Below are 15,869 nucleotides of genomic sequence, written 5' to 3'. Positions count from 1 at the left end.
GTCTTACCTCACCAGCAATTGGCTCACTCTGCAGCAGCGAGACTCCTGGTGTGTGTTTTTTAACGATTCTATTCAGATACTCTGCACTGTTAACAATTTACTTACATCGGATTGTAATGATCAACTAAAACCGAGTGTGCCCTTTAAATATAGGAACTTGTCTCGATGAATCAAACTCTTCTATCACTTTGTGATTGATTCCCTATTTGCAAGAGGCAGTTATGATGACGCACGTGCTGGATGCTCACCTGTGAGTTGATGAATGAGCTCGTGTGGAAGAGTTGTGAGATCTGGAAGAGGCATGACTGGCAGGAAATGAGCCCTCTGTAGCAGGCCGTATAACACGTTCAGTCGCAGGGACATTCTTTGATATGTACTGCAGGTGGAGAGTGAAAAACAAAAACGATTGTAAAGAACAAAATCCATGTGGTGTAAATTAGTCTGTGTGTACTGCAATAATGTAAGGAATCCTCGGAAACATACATCTACCATAGGGATATCCTCCGGGCCGGGTCCTGGGTGATTGGGTCCATTAGCTAAGTTACGATTGGGATGTTCTGGACACATGTTTTGTCGCAGATGATTGTGCATCCTGTTTCTTTGTTTCCTGTTGAGAACATCTTGGTCATTCCCTTATTATTTAATCACCTTTTATTAAGTCTTTTTGATTTACTGTAACACCTACAGTAACTATTTAAACATGCCTAATAAAGTAAGGGTGTATTTTAAGACATAATCTATCATTTCCACCTGCTGAATGTCACAAGGACTGGGAAGTACACGAATATTTACGGTTTTGTATATTTATTAAATTAAAGAGCAGGAGTACATCTTCAGAAATCATTCATCATCTGGACTTACTTGGTTTTACAGTAGGCAACCACACACACGATGCCCACGACCAAGAGAGCCACACAAATACCCGTGATTGTCAGGACTCTTTTCTGGTAGAGTTCCTCTGCCTCTGTCAACATCACACACACACACACACGCACGCACGCACACGCACACACACGCACGCACACACACACACGCACACACACACGCACGCACACGCACACAGAAATGACAGAGGAAAAAAATTAGCTTCTTTTCTTTAAGGTGGTTATGGTGTCACATCTACACATCTATTTTTTTATTTTTTACTAAATCCTGAGCAGAATGAAGCATCATCCCCCCTTTCCCTTCACACTTAAACCTCTTCTTTTGCATAATCACAAATGCAGCAGATGCTGCTGCTGCTCCCTGCGCTGCAGTAAGGCGGCGTAGGTGGGGGAAGGGCATTGGACTGTTGGAGAGTTAGACTGTTCGATCAAACAACTCTAAAAACCAGCTATTTTAAATTGCACCATGCATGATAAAATGAAAAATATTCAATAACAAGTCTTAGTCTTGGTGTCTTTGGTGGTCTACTATCTCACTCACTCACTTACAGAAGCGATCATCTGCTCAGGCATTCAGTGAAACACAACGATGAGATCACAACAATTTTGCAAAAAAATTTGTCAAACAAGAGAAATTAGAAATGAAATGAAGATGAAATTTGATTGATGCTTTTGCTTTTCCAGAGAAGAGCTTGTAAAAGGTTGACGTAGATTCTTTGTTTCCCCTGGGGGGAAATAATGGAGGCAGTGTAGTCCCCAATTAATAATGTAATAAGAATGAATTGAATCTGTGCAACCATCTCAGGTTTCCTCCTTTCATTCACCAGTAGCCATTTTACATCAGCATACCAATTTGTGTCAACCTTCTGACGCCATAAATAAATCACTGAAGTCAGTTTATTTTTAGCTGCAAACTCAGTGATATTTCAACAATATTGCTTTTAGCCACTGATATTGAATTTGAAACAGAGGAAACGATACTTGTGTTAGTTTAATGACACTTATGGTCTACTACTAGAGTGCACTTGTGTAGTTGAAGCAGCGAGATCTACTATTAATTTTATACTCCCAACCACAAGAGGACTTTTCTGGAAAAGGTAGCAGGAAACAAAGGCTGACGATGAAAGAGGGCAGAAAGAGTGTCTGATAGAGGAGAAAGTGTAGGTTCTAAATATAGCATGGCATGCTCACATCACAGCATTTTACAGCATCCCTGAAGGATGATCCAAACCAGAAACGTGTCATGTTTTATACTCCGACATTACATTTCAGCTACACTAATGACGAAATGATGTAAGAGGCATGGTCAGGATCACACATAAAAAGAAAGACTGAGGTGGCATATCAAAGAAAAAAAAAAAGAGACGCTAGAAATGAGACCAAGAAGGTCGGAAAGATAGATCCTAATATTGAGCAAATCCTTGGGTATAGCTCCAAACATGACAGATCATGCTTGTTACAGATGGAATGAGGAACTAAAGTCCAAGGGGAAAATATGCTCTTGTAAGTGAGATGGAAACTGAGTTAATGGTATTTTTCCATTGCACGCGAATGAGAGGTGGAGGCGATTACATCCATGTTAATGATGTTTGATGAAGGATCAGTTGCATTGACTGAGGGTTCGTCGCCGTAATAAGTCATGGCATGATTGTTTGAGAGATCGACTTGTTAATCGGGGGACGATATGGTCACACCACAGACGGAACACGAGCAATGTCAAAATGAACGACATCTTAGTAGCTATGCTAGCACTGAGAATCAAAATGGATTGTTCCATACCCATAAATTCAATCCCAAGATGCTCTGCCATTGCAGAGAGTTGGAAGGTGGGTGGGAGAGGGGGGGGAGAGACACAAGAAACAAAAGACCAGATTAAGAGCGGCACCTTCTAATATAGAAGTGGAGCAAGTACAAATTGGCATTACACAACACTTGTTGGTCATTGTCAGCACGACACGGTCAGTACTATCTAAGACGAGACACAAGCATGCAACACACACTTCAAACCACACTACGTATCAGTATCACTACCACATATCACTACTACTAATTCTAATAAAGGGATTTTTGATTTCTTTTTACTACTTTTTAATACTCTTAATAAAACTACAATATTCTGCTCTTGCTTGAAAATTATATCCACTCTATATCTCAGCATACGGGGCCTCAACAAGATCATTTCCTTTTTTTGTAATTTTCTTTGAGTTAGCTGAAAAAGCTGACTAACAGTAAGTTTACAATAAGTAATAAGTTTTCGCTCTTTTTTTGATACATGTTACCAGTTGCTGTGTTGGTCCAATTCAGTAATAATGCAGTGCCAAGTAAAGGGAACGTTTCCAGATATGATCAAAGGAGAGATGACGTGGCCCTGTGTGAGTCGCTTAGTGTTTATTACTCCTATAAAAGGCTGATCCCTGACAGCAACCAGGTGCTAGTGGTGAGCACATCCTATAGATGCACCCACTGTGGTAGGTGTAGGGTTATTTAAGCCTGTTCTGCTTTCGTGGCGGATCTGTTACCAATAGTTGCGGCTCTCTAAAAACAAACAGGACGTACTCGTAATCTTAACAACCAAAGATTGCCTGGAGTCACTACCGCTGTCGGCTTTGTCATCCTCAGTCTCCATTTATAATCACACGTAGCGTCTCCGGCGGCACGTGAGGGGGCTGAATTAACCCCGCTTATTTTCTTTCCAAATGCAATGATGCAGAATTTTGCCCAAGCATGCAGCCACTTCTGAGGGACTGTATTTATCTTGCGCCACAGTTTTATGTTTTACAAGTAAGTCTTGAGGTTTATGTTTTATGGAGCGCCATATCATTGCATAACCAAACAAAATCCTAAAAGGGAATGGGATATTAGGTGCATAGCAACTGTTTGGGAAAATATGCGTCATCTACCGAGATTACCTGTGCTTTCAGTTTTCTGCTTTCTAAAAATGCAACACTGTCAATTCCAGGACACACCCATCACATGAACAGGCAAGTTAAAAGGAGTGTATGTGCACTGTGTTGGAATAATCATGAAGAATAAGAAGAATTATGGCTTGACTTTATATTGTATGGCAGATAGAGGCCACAGGGATGTCGTACCAGCTAGCAAGTCCATATTTCTGGCTCCTCACTTGCTTTACTTCCCAGCTGTTCTTATGACAACATGCTCTTATTTAATCCAAGCACTTATGGCTGAGGAGAAAAAAAGCCATCCTCCTTCTCTTTTTTATCTCCTGGGGATGGGAGGTGCCCCTTTCGGGACGCAGGTTTTTAACTATGAAACGGATGTGCGTGAGCACAAGGGTCTGCCTTTTAAACTAAAATTTTAGCAGTTCTACTTGATTGTAAAGACTAAAAGCCAAGCTGTTCCCATGATAGTGTTGTAACGGAAAGAGGGTGCACGCTTTTTTTTCTCTCTCATTGTTTTACTATTTGTTTTTATCATCTTCTGTCTGTTTTTTGATTACTTGGTTGTATAACCATGCAAAGCAAATAATACAAGGCTGGTCTGTACTTGTGTAGCTGGATGAGAACAGGAAATAAACGCTGTCCTTGATGCACAGCTGCGCTGAAGTTAAACAGAATGTAGAAAAAGTGTGTGAGTGTACGGGGGAGGAAAAAAAAGCTCCCACACAACACTGTCTGCTCTGCCAGAAAAACAAGCAATTTCAGCACAGTGCATTACAGCTTAATGTGAGATGAAATTACTTGTACTTAAGAAGGGGTTTTTTGGGGGTATTGTACTCTGTGCCAATATACAACAAACAGAATGTGTAAGCTTGAAAAGTCAGACTACAGGGATGAGCATTAGGAAACTCCAAACGCAGATGCAGTTTGTTATTTTCTGAATGCAATGTTACATTAAATCGCAACCATATGGGCTTGCAAAGGCATGATGCTGCCATTATCCAGCATAAATGACAGGCTTTGGATTTAATTATGTATCATTTTTATACTTGAACCCTGTGCATGCAGTGCTTTCCCTAAAGAATCAAGTCCAGACTTTTTGAAATTTCAGTCGTTACGTTTCATTAATGTCACGTCTCTCACTGTACAAGTAATCACCAATCAAGTAATACTGACATTTAAACGCTCCACAAGAATCCCCACCATGTGGTTGGTTTTTAAAGCTAAAACCCTTAAGGGCAATATCAATCAGGCCATAGTCGTCCACAAAACGTCCTCTAATCTTAGTATAACAACGCAGTTGATAGATGTGTTTGCATATGTTGCCGTGTGGGATGGTGCAGGGTTTAGTTCTCTAACCCCAGGCTACTAAAGCTGCTTGACATGGCACTCCAGTACAGTGTTTGGACTATCTGTCGTGCGAACACCATTTTGTTTCTTCTGGATCAGCGTGTTATAGCAGATGTAATTGGCTAAATGTTCTTGTGTGGACCTAACAAAGCTTAGTGTTTTCTACAGGCTGGCTGTGATTTAGGTCCTCCGCAAGTTATCCACTGGTCTCAAAGTTAAACAAATAGTGCTTCACATTTACCATCTTGGCTAATTTTGAACTAATGCGAGGCAGGTGCTGTAAAGTTTTGCGGTAAGTGGGCCTTTTCTTTTGGAATCCATGATTATCTCCGACATCAAATCAAATCAGTGTGATTTTGTTTTTTCATTTTCATATTTGATCTTTATATTGATGATAACGGTTACGCTTTCACACCTGTTTATCAATAGTTAATAAATCCTAGTAGAAAGAAATGCACCATCATTTCAGCTTCAGCTGGTTGCAGCCTCTCAAATAAGGGCTCTTTACAAGCTTGCTGTTATCAGTTAGTGCTCCACCTGATAGAGCCAGTCATTTGTCATGCTTGTTAGTTGCGACTAATTGTTTGGGCCTGGCTTTCCATACAAGCTCTACTTAGGGTCAAACGTGCTTGCATGTTTCAAGCTGATTGCGAGAACAGGCATCATTAGTAAGTGGGCTAAACAAAGTCCTTTTGTAATTATTTTGCCATTAGACTGTGTCGTTACATGCAACTTGCGATGTGCAAATCAACTTGCACAAAGCAAACTCACACCCTGACTCGCTGCTGTCGGCCTCGCTACGAACTCTTATTCTGCGAATGCGCATGCAACGCACTGCACTGAGTCAAAGGGCACACAATATTACATGCAGACCAAACACAGTAACAGACTCCACTAATCTATGCCAGCTTGTGAATGAGTCACCAGAGCAGACACAGACAAAACTATTAGGTAATAACAGGAAATTAATGCGGTCTCTACACCCAGCATGCACGCGTGACACGAGGACAGACTGACAGTGACAGAAGAGGAAATTGACATACGGTAGAAACTGGCCATAACGTAGGTTTGACAGCGATCACCAGTAAAGTCATTTGGACACCTGATGGAAAGAAACAAAGCCGAAGAAAGAGAGAAGGAGGAAGAGGGTGGTGAAAGAGTGAGAGAAAGGAAGAAAATAGAGGGGGAGAGAGTGGAGTGAAAAGGACAGTGTGAGTAAGAAAAAGTGAGAAAGAAGGGAAGGGGGGGAGAAGAGGGGGGAGAGAGGAAGAGAGACACAGAATTAGAACAACAGAACATCTACAGACAGCAGAAGCAGAGTGTTCCCTTTGGATGACACCATCGTGTGCATGGTGTAGTGCACAGCTCAATGCGTGTTGACCTGAGAAGGAGGAAGAGGAGGAGAAAGAGGAAGAGATCTGGTGGGGGGGGGGGGGGGGGGGGGGGGGGGGGAGTGGGGGGGATGAGGAGGGCAGCAAGAGTCCACAGAGGTAATCCAGTGACAACTGTGTCTCTGTTGTCAGCTGCTCATATCATTTGAACATACTTTTGAAAGGATTGGGCATGTACACCCGCAGTGGCTCAGTCTGTAAGCATCGAGGGCCGAAGTATCCATCCGGACATCTGGGAAGGAGCAGACAAGTGTTATGGAAAAGGAAAAAAAAACACACAGAGAGTGACGTTGATTTCAGGGGCTTGAATCCCTTCACACACATTTCTGCAAAATGTCACAGCATGTTTAAACACACAACAAAACAAGTAACAGCAACAACAAAAAAACTGCTACCAAACTCACAGTAAAGTGCAAACAAAGCAAGGAGGGCATCCTCTGCTGATGAACGTGCCCAATTTCGCAGTTTTAAATTGATCTCAATCTGCACAAAAATGTAATGCTTAGCAGATGCTGCATCTCTCTGATAAGCTAGCAGCTCCCCCCCCTTACAGACACACTGACAAACAAAAAAGGGTAAAAATATACTTCAGCCTGGGCTCTCATCTTGGCAGAGGAATTAAAAAAGAAGAAGAAAAGAGAAAGAACCAAAAAAAAAAAAACATATATAATGACATATAATAATAATAATATGGGCTTTTATAAAAAGAGATAAATGTGATTCAGGATACTGACAGTCCCATGGCTTTCTGAACTCTGTCTATGGGATGAGAGAAGAGCAATTTTCATGAGTGTATGGAGAATAAGAATGTAGCTTGGGATAAACCAGGCAATGTTTTATAGGTAATCAATAAATCATTCCTTGGAAAGCAGTGAAACAGAGCTGAAAGTTGGGAAATGTTTCTCTTTCTCTTGGAGCCTGTTGGAATCCTTGTGGATGTATCCATAACCTGCAAACGTGACTGTTTTATAACTGATACCAGAGCACAGAGTGTTAAAGCAGTCAGATCAGGAAATAAGGAAATAAAATCCCAAATTTTAATTTCCAGCTTGGAAAGGAAAAAAAAAAGAATATGTAAATGTTTCTTGGTAAACACGCGAGGATGTGTTCAGCTGTTCTTTGAAGTCAGCGTCAAGACCAAAGTTTCAAATGTGTGGCTGCGTTAGGTTTTTGTTACTGAGGACAGACTATCATCACCATCAGGAGCGTTGGGTTAAACCACATTTCCTCATTATAATCTCAATTTGGATGAGAAGTTGGTCTTTTCAGGGCCACCAACAATCTACCCAGAGCCACAACTAGACCACTGATCCAACAAATGTGATTTACTGGGTCCACACAGTGCCTCCTGGGAGCACCATAAATATTCGGCAATGAGTTACTCATCCTGAGTGATGGTGTTTAACTGGGGGGGGGGGGGGGGGAATTGCGCCACCTAGGTCGAGGAAACTTGGCTGAAAGATGAAGGAAATAAACTGTCACGGGGTGCAAATGACCACAGAGGTGCAGAAAATAAACATGTAACTTTCAGGAGGAAAACAAACACTTTGCAATGTTTATGAAAATGTTCTACAAACTGTAGATACACTGAACTTTCTCAACTCATTACCCTTCTAATAAGTTCCATAAAGAAGTGATAACTATCGTTCTCTTAGGAAGACACTTCTGTTCAACAACTTTCATTGTACTTGTATCATCATGTATAGAACTGAAACAGTCAATTTATTACATAATAGTAAAACTTCTAATCACTGTGTCTCTGATGGTTTGCTGCTTTTCCTTGTTTTGAATCATTATAAACGTAATTTTGTTGGATTTGGACCGCTGGTCAGACAGTAGGAAGCAAACTGAAAGACAGAAAAAAAAAATCAGGTATCTGTAACGAGCATTACCCAGGAGATCTGTGAGACCTGTGGAGTATACGCCCGATTTAAAACCATCTCAGTCAAATTTTGAGCACCTTTATTCGAGCCGTTTCAGCTGATTCAAAAATATAACAAGCACATAATTAGTTGAGGGAAGCCACAATGTCAAGATTGGCTTGCAATCCAAGCACATCAGAAGATCTCACTGCCAGCTTTTTTCACCTTATGCTTAAGCTGATATTCTTGCATGTTCAATCATCAAATTTCATATGAGGTACCTATTTAAGTTGCTTTCACCTTCCTTGTAAGCAACTAAAAGTGTAGAAAAGTCCCAGATTAGAGCCATACTAATAATCTTCTGCACGCCAGAGTCCTGCAGATGGAAATAATTATTTTCCCTTTTTGGCTGCAGTGGTCCTGACTGAATGTACACAACTAACAAATACAGTTCTTTTTTCTGCACATTATGCATGCTTTGCATGAAAATAACAGCAGGTTTCAACTTTCAACACTCTTCACATCATTTCACCTTATCACATCACCTTACCTCAACCTAAAAGTTTCTATCTGAAAGTGAAGGAGCTGGGAATAAAAGTAGGACTAGCTGTCTGCAGGACTTGTTTAGCCAGAGAGTAATACCCACTGAAGCCTGGCCTATATTGAATGAGATGGCTGTGGGGCAACAAATCCCTGCAGGCCTTCACCACTGCATTATCCAACTTTTCTGGACCCATGCCCCAGCCGTGAGTGAATTAGCTGCAGCAATTGAGTTATTGCTGCCTCCAATTTGTACACAGCGTATTGAACGGCTGTTGCAGCCATGTCCTGCTTGCTCGTCGAGCATTCTTCCTGCGGCCAACTGGGCACAGAAAGCCTTGCTAGTGTTTCAGCTCTATATCAAATCAGCCAAAAGGATTATGTTAGCATATGGTTGAAGAGAAAATACATCAGAATATCTGACAACAATGCAAGCAGATGTCATTTGTTTTGTAACTACACAATAAGGTTTAACTGATTTTTACAACTAAGGTAACCAATTTTTTTTCCTTTTGATTAACTAATACATACAGCTGTGCTCAAAGGTTTACATGCACTCACCAGTGGCAGTGGTAGATTACACAAAGTGAATGGAATAATATAGAAGTAGGACTACCTGCTACCTTCACCTTAGATCAACAGCTAGACAGTTGAAACGTGTAGACAGTTGCATGTTCCAACAAGAAAATGATCCCACAGACACATCAAAAAGTGAAGTTAAAAGTTGGGCCTGTGCCAGGAAACCAACCACTTTAATTCTGCCAAGAAGAGTGGTCAAATATCCAGACAGAATTAATCCAGGTTGTTAACTGCTACCAAAAGTGTCTGATTGAGGTGTAACTTTCTAATGTACATTTAACCAAATGTACGTAGGAAAGGTAGTGAAAATCTTACATAAATTTAAACTTGTGCACCAAATATTTGTTTTTAAAGTCATGAAAGATGTATGTTGTTCAACTAAATCATTAAAAGCCAAAATTACCATGACGTTCATGCCCATATTGAGTGTAAATAAAATTCTGAATACAACTGTATTTGGGTCCAATAAATGTAAGAAACTCTAAATAACAGTCACAGTTTCCAAAGGAACGGTTTTGAAATTGCTTGTTTTGTTTGATCTACAGCCCAAAATCAATGATTTTATTTTAAAATAGCAGCAGATAACCAGCCAATAGTCATTCCCAAATCTAAAACCAGTGAACATCTGGCTTTTATGACTAAAAATGAGTAATAGTTAATGCAAGTAGTTGCAGGGCGTTTTTCTGATTACTAAATGACTAATCAAGAAAGTGGTTGTTTCATCTCTTAAAATAAATTTTTAAAAAACAACAAAAACTGTTAGTCCTCTACAAAGAAAACCACTTGTTTAGCTTAACCTCTCGTGCACATGGTCCCAAATAATGTTGATTTCGAGGCTAACACAAACTCACATGTAAATGTCAAAGAAAAAAAAGGTTGTTTCCGTGATAATGTCAACCTGTTTTCCTCCTGAAAAGCTAAGATGCATGGTTCCTCCAACGCACTTTACACACAGGTCTTGATCCCCTTTGCCAAATGTAAGCAATGATTCTATTTACCTCATTGGGGGCCTCTAACAGGCATAAATATTTGCTCGCGACTAAACCAGTGACTCATGACATTTTGAAAAGCCTTTTAATGTGCGGCCCTCCTGTACACTAAACATGACTTAAAAGGATGAGCACACCATCGCCTCACTCCATTATTAGTGTTAAAATACACAACAGGTGGGTAGTTAGACAAACTGGCAGCATATTCCTGTGATGCGTCGCTGCTGCTGCTGAAAGAAGGAAGGGGAATCGAGCTATACCACAAAAACAAAAAGCAAGGTAAAAACTTGTAGTTAGATAGCTGAAGATGATTATCAAAGTCAAGATGCCGTAAAAGAGCCTCTAATTTGGACTGTGGGACAAAACATCTGTCAAACAACAACGGCCAAGAAGAAAAATACTTGAAAAGAAAAGGATAGAAGAGATTACTCACTTGCAGGAAAGCTGATTTATACCATGGAAGAAGTAACAGTCGCCGCCATTCACACAGTAGGCTCTCTCTGTGTCGTTGCATTTTCTGGCATGGCCTGAGCCTGGAGATAGCGTTGTGGTCACTGAGAAAAAACACAGAGAAGAAAATGACAAATTACCTCCAGCTGACCCAGTGGATCCTTTATAACGTCAGCTTTATTTCCTTTATAGCCACAGCCAGATGAATAAACAATAATTTGCAGTCAAAACAAGGAAACGTCATGATAAATGAACATGAAGAGGATTTTCATTTAATAAAAATTTGTTAGTTTTTCTTGTATCTCTGCAAGACTAATATGACTTTTATGTGTGTATCTCTAGTTTTTCTTAAAGAGTTACTTAAATGCCACACTTGTAATTCCACAAGGACTCTTAGTCTTTCATGTACAAATGTAATTGTTTCTCAAAAGGAGTGTTGACATTATCTCAACAAGTTCTATGAGCAAAGATAAATATTTCCCTGAAGTAGCGTAGGAGGTGTTTATGCCTCGACTCAGGTCCTTGGAGTGGCCTGAAATGTCATGTATCTGCACTTAATCCCCCCCATTGAACAGATATCTGTTTGGGATGAAGTCTGCTCATCGGAATCAAAATAGGGATGTTTAGAGGAATGAGAGTGCTGAGAAAGGTTCACTGTGGCAGGATTGGGCTTGAGAAGGGTGGAGTGCACCTCACATGTCAGATACTGACATGTAATGGAAATTGTGTACCTGCTGTCAGACGATGTTAGTACCTTGGGAGAATGTGGCTGTTAGGCATAGAGAAGTCTTCGGCTGGTAAGAGTTTTACACTGACAATATATTGGCTTCAGCAGCCTGACACTCATTTTATCAAGCATAGCCACTGGGTTTACTGTAAGTAATGTCAGTCCTGTGAAAACTAAGCACACTCCCTGATTCAGAAGCTTGTAGAAACATCTTTAGCAGCAATACCTTGAATTAATTGCATCCTATACTTTTATACTTTTCATCCCAGCCTCTATCAGTCTCTCACGTCATTCTGCATCTCAATCGCGTGAAGGTCTGAACTTGGTCTGACTAGGTCACTGTAGCATCTTGATTCTTGTCCTTTTTTAGCCGTTCTGTTGCAGAATTGCTGCTGTGCTTGGGATTATTGTCTTATTGCAAAACCCACTTTCTGCCAAGCTTTAGCTGTCAGACAGATGGCTTCACATTTAGTCTAGAACACCGATACATAGAGGTGGTCATGGTCCACCAGTGACAGTGCGTATGAGGTGTGTGTGTGTGTGTGTGTGTGTGTGTGTATTGTACTGCCATGAACTTAACCAGTTAACATGCCAACTCAGGTTTGGAGTCTGAGATCTAGTTTTGGATTTTTTCCAATCTCTCTAAACATTGCACAGTCTGTTCTTCTGAAGTATTTGCTGGGACATTTGCTTCTAGGAAGATTATAGCTTACTGTTAACATTAGCAACTAGCAAACTTCCAAAACATCTGCTTTTATACAGGTGCTCACACATTAACTGAACATCAATTAATCATGTTCAATTGACTAGCAGCACCTGGCTGCTATATATCTTCTTAATGCTGAACAAAGCAATAGGGCGTACATAGTCTGATCAGGAGGGCTAGCTCTGTGGTCGGCATGAAGCTGGACACTCTGGTGACAGTGGCAGAGAAAAGGACATTAAAGAAACTGATGGACATTATGGACAATGCCAGGCATCCTCTGCACACGGCCATTAACAACCAGAAGAGTCTGTTCAGTGACAGGTTGCTTCTCCCCAAGACAAGAACTAACAGACTTAAAAACTCCTTTGTCCCACACGCCATCAGACTGTTTAACTCCTCTCTGGAGGGGAGAGGGAGGGGAAACAGGAGGACAAAGGAGGGGGGAACAACTAAGCTGTAGTGCCTCTTCACCTCACTGTACAATACCTTTTGTGCAATACTTTTGTTAATAGTCAACAGTGCAATAGACCTCAATACTTGAAATGTGCAATTCACTTGTATTTTTATTTTTTATTTTTTTATTCCTATTTATTCTATTTATCCCCTTCGTATATTTTATTTATATTGTCTCTGTATTTATATATGTGTGTGTGTGTGTGTGTGTGTGTGTGTGTGTGTGTGTGTGTGTGTGTGTATATATATATATAATATTCTGTAACTCTGTAACTTCTGTCGGTGCTGTGCTTTTTTGGAAATCGAATTTCCCAGAGGAACCCACCCGAGGGATTAATAAAGTTCTATCTAATCTAATCGAATCTAATCTAATCTAATCTAATCTAGTACATAGAGTCCCGTGAAAACGTTCTTCTTCACATGCCAGATTGGCTGTTTTCCGTAAAGACATACTATACCCTCCGGCTGGAGAAGTGCGTTGCTTACTGCAGAAGCTCACCTCTGGTTTGGCTACTACATTAGAGGTTAATTCCCATGCTTATTAGGATAGAGAAGCAAACAAATGATATCAGTCTGTGCGTCATTGCCAGTATGAGTGAAGAGCACGAATAAATCAGAACACTATATAACCAAAAAATGTTTTGTTCTTTACACATGCAGTATACCAAAATATATCAAATAGCGTGTCATTGCTGGGCAAAAATTACTTTGTGAATAAAGTACAACATCCATCCATTCAATGAACAAACAAAGACATAAATCCACTTGGTTAAATCGCGATGAGATAAGTCGATAAAAGGTGTTATTTATACCTAGCATTTCATTTTAGAGGTAAAATTTTACTACGGTAAATTTACGATGTCACGCTGTTCTGCCAAAATTCCTTAAAAAAAAGTAATGCTCCCAAGACAACACCACACCTATTTATTATCATAGGTCCAAATATTCCTAAAATATTTCCAGGTTTACCCATTGATCAGAACCACTTCATCACCTGATGTCTCACTTGGAGGACTGGTTCGTAAAACACTTCATTAAAAAAAGAGGGGAAAAAAAATCAGAAAAAGCTGTCGGGCAAACCCTTTTTTAAAAAAACCAAAAAAACCTCCCACGCTCAAAATGGAAACTTCGTGCAGGATTCAAGTGCAAAACCTGTGCAGGAACATGTGGACAAACAAGCTGCACAAGGCTGCAACCTTTCCCAGAATGCACCAGTGGAAATCAGAGGAGCGTCGTAGACAGATCATCAGTCTCGACAGGACGGGTGGACGCCACGATACTCGTAGTCACAGATAATCTACGGTCCACCTGGCGTGCATGTGGGTGGACTGCGGGTGGAAAACAGATGACCCACACGGGGAGGTGGAGAACATGCAGACTTCACATAGGAAAGATCAAGGCCTATATCTGAACCGTGGACAAGTTCTGCTGTCAATGTTTATTTTGCTACTGGTCATACCAAATTAGTTCCACAGTAGTCACCTTTTTTCCCTCTTTGTCATCATTTTCAATGAAAAAGTGAAAAGTGAAAAAACAACTTCCTGCACTTAGTTGAGCTGTTTCACATAAAAAGAGTCAGATGCAAAATCTCAAAATTACACATATTTTTTGTCTAATAGGGCTGCTAGATACATTTTAACTAACTGAAACCTATATTTGTTAAGATCACATTATTTTTATACAGAAATAAATGACTTAAAAAAAACCCAAATAAACCAAAATAAGGTATACTGGTACGGGTAAAGGCGCTATTTTCTTAGCTGTACTCCTTGTTATAAAATGTTCAAAGTGAAGATCAGCCCTGTGTAAGCTAACTGGAATGAGGGCATTTAAACAATATATCCAAAATCCCTGTTTTGGATTAAACTTGATAAATAGCTACAGTTTGCGAAGAGGCTTTAAATCTGGACAGCTGTAGCATGGGGCTTATATTTTTATTGCCATACAGCTGAATGCTTGCAGGTGGAGACCACACATCTCCTCAGCCGACAAGGTTCATTTACCTAAACAACAAACACCACCTGCAATATTAAGGGGCTTCCTAGAGGAGCAGAAAAATTCCTGCAGACCACAATTTACACTCCATACAGTGATAAGAACAGCAAATCCAACTGACTGAAGGAAATTACACGCTAATATCGCTGCAACGATTCATTAAATATATCAAAACAATGAAAGTGTTTAATGATGACTTAACAATTTGGCAAAAAAAATAATTCCTGGAGTTGATCCCACTTTCAGAAAACTATCTACTTCTATTTTACTGAATCTATTCTCTGCCAAATGTTTAAAATGAATTTAAATGAATCATATAAAAGTATTATTTGTATAACTTTAATAAATGATCTATATAAACATACTCCTACTGGCATGGAGGAATTGATGATTTCTTAAGAAAAAGGTCACTTTACATATTTTAGCAGGATTCAAGCACTGCTTTCAGTGGGCTTCAAAGATTGCAGTTATCCTAACATTAACATTACTATTGGTTTTCAGTCATCAACATCTATGATGTAGCACAGTGTCCCAGTTTTATCCTCCCCTACTCCTTTTCCCTGCTGTCCTCCCTTCTTTCCTTTGTGTCTTCCAGTTACTCCCACATAGCAGACCCTCTGCTTTAAGAAAAGTGAAGAAAAAGTTCCAGTTTTTGCACACTGTGTACAGAAAGCTTAGGAATTCTTACTAAAAAAGCATACACATATACACCGTCAGCAGAAGCGTATAATAAAACAGTTGTTGATGTTTACGGCATTCGAGATACAAAGTAAAATGATCATGTGTAAAATTACAAAAACCTCACTATCCGTATTATTTTCATAACAGTTATGGTTTAAGCTTGTGAGCAGGACGGCCTAAATAGGAAACATACAATTAATTTCAGAGGCAGACTAAAAACTTGAAAACACCAATAGGAGACTCAGTGTTTTAAATTGTGTCAGATTTAAAGGTTTACGGCAGTTAAAGGCCAACACACAGGACCTGAACTGATGCATCTATAAATCATAGGTTCGTGCACTTTAGGGTTTATGATAAACTTG

General features: G+C 40.0%; 1 protein-coding gene across 3 annotated transcripts in view; it reads right to left on the bottom strand.

The window, feature by feature from the left end:
- The window catches only part of nrg2a (neuregulin 2a), an 82,593-nt gene that overhangs the window by 7,689 nt on the left and 59,035 nt on the right, over positions 1-15,869 (bottom strand). For 2 of the 3 annotated variants that reach the window (XM_086308650.1, XM_086308652.1), the window contains exons 4-9: positions 10,929-11,049; positions 6,178-6,236; positions 2,664-2,687; positions 862-964; positions 484-607; positions 249-376 (exon numbers count right to left, since the gene is read on the bottom strand). In XM_086308650.1, the coding sequence (XP_086164776.1) occupies positions 249-376; positions 484-607; positions 862-964; positions 2,664-2,687; positions 6,178-6,236; positions 10,929-11,049 (559 nt within the window). The remainder of the gene's footprint in view (positions 1-248; positions 377-483; positions 608-861; positions 965-2,663; positions 2,688-6,177; positions 6,237-10,928; positions 11,050-15,869) is intronic. The other variant, XM_086308651.1, reaches the window with a different exon arrangement.

Source organism: Aulonocara sp. 'chitande type north' Nkhata Bay, linkage group LG10, assembly GCF_057382095.1.
Source record: "Aulonocara sp. 'chitande type north' Nkhata Bay isolate Kocher_YH1m ecotype deep benthic linkage group LG10, A_spYH_male_GT1.1, whole genome shotgun sequence".
NCBI classification, from domain to species: domain Eukaryota; kingdom Metazoa; phylum Chordata; class Actinopteri; order Cichliformes; family Cichlidae; genus Aulonocara; species Aulonocara sp. 'chitande type north' Nkhata Bay.
Note: the sequence above shows the minus strand (reverse complement) of the source record. Positions and strands in the feature narration are given on the sequence as shown.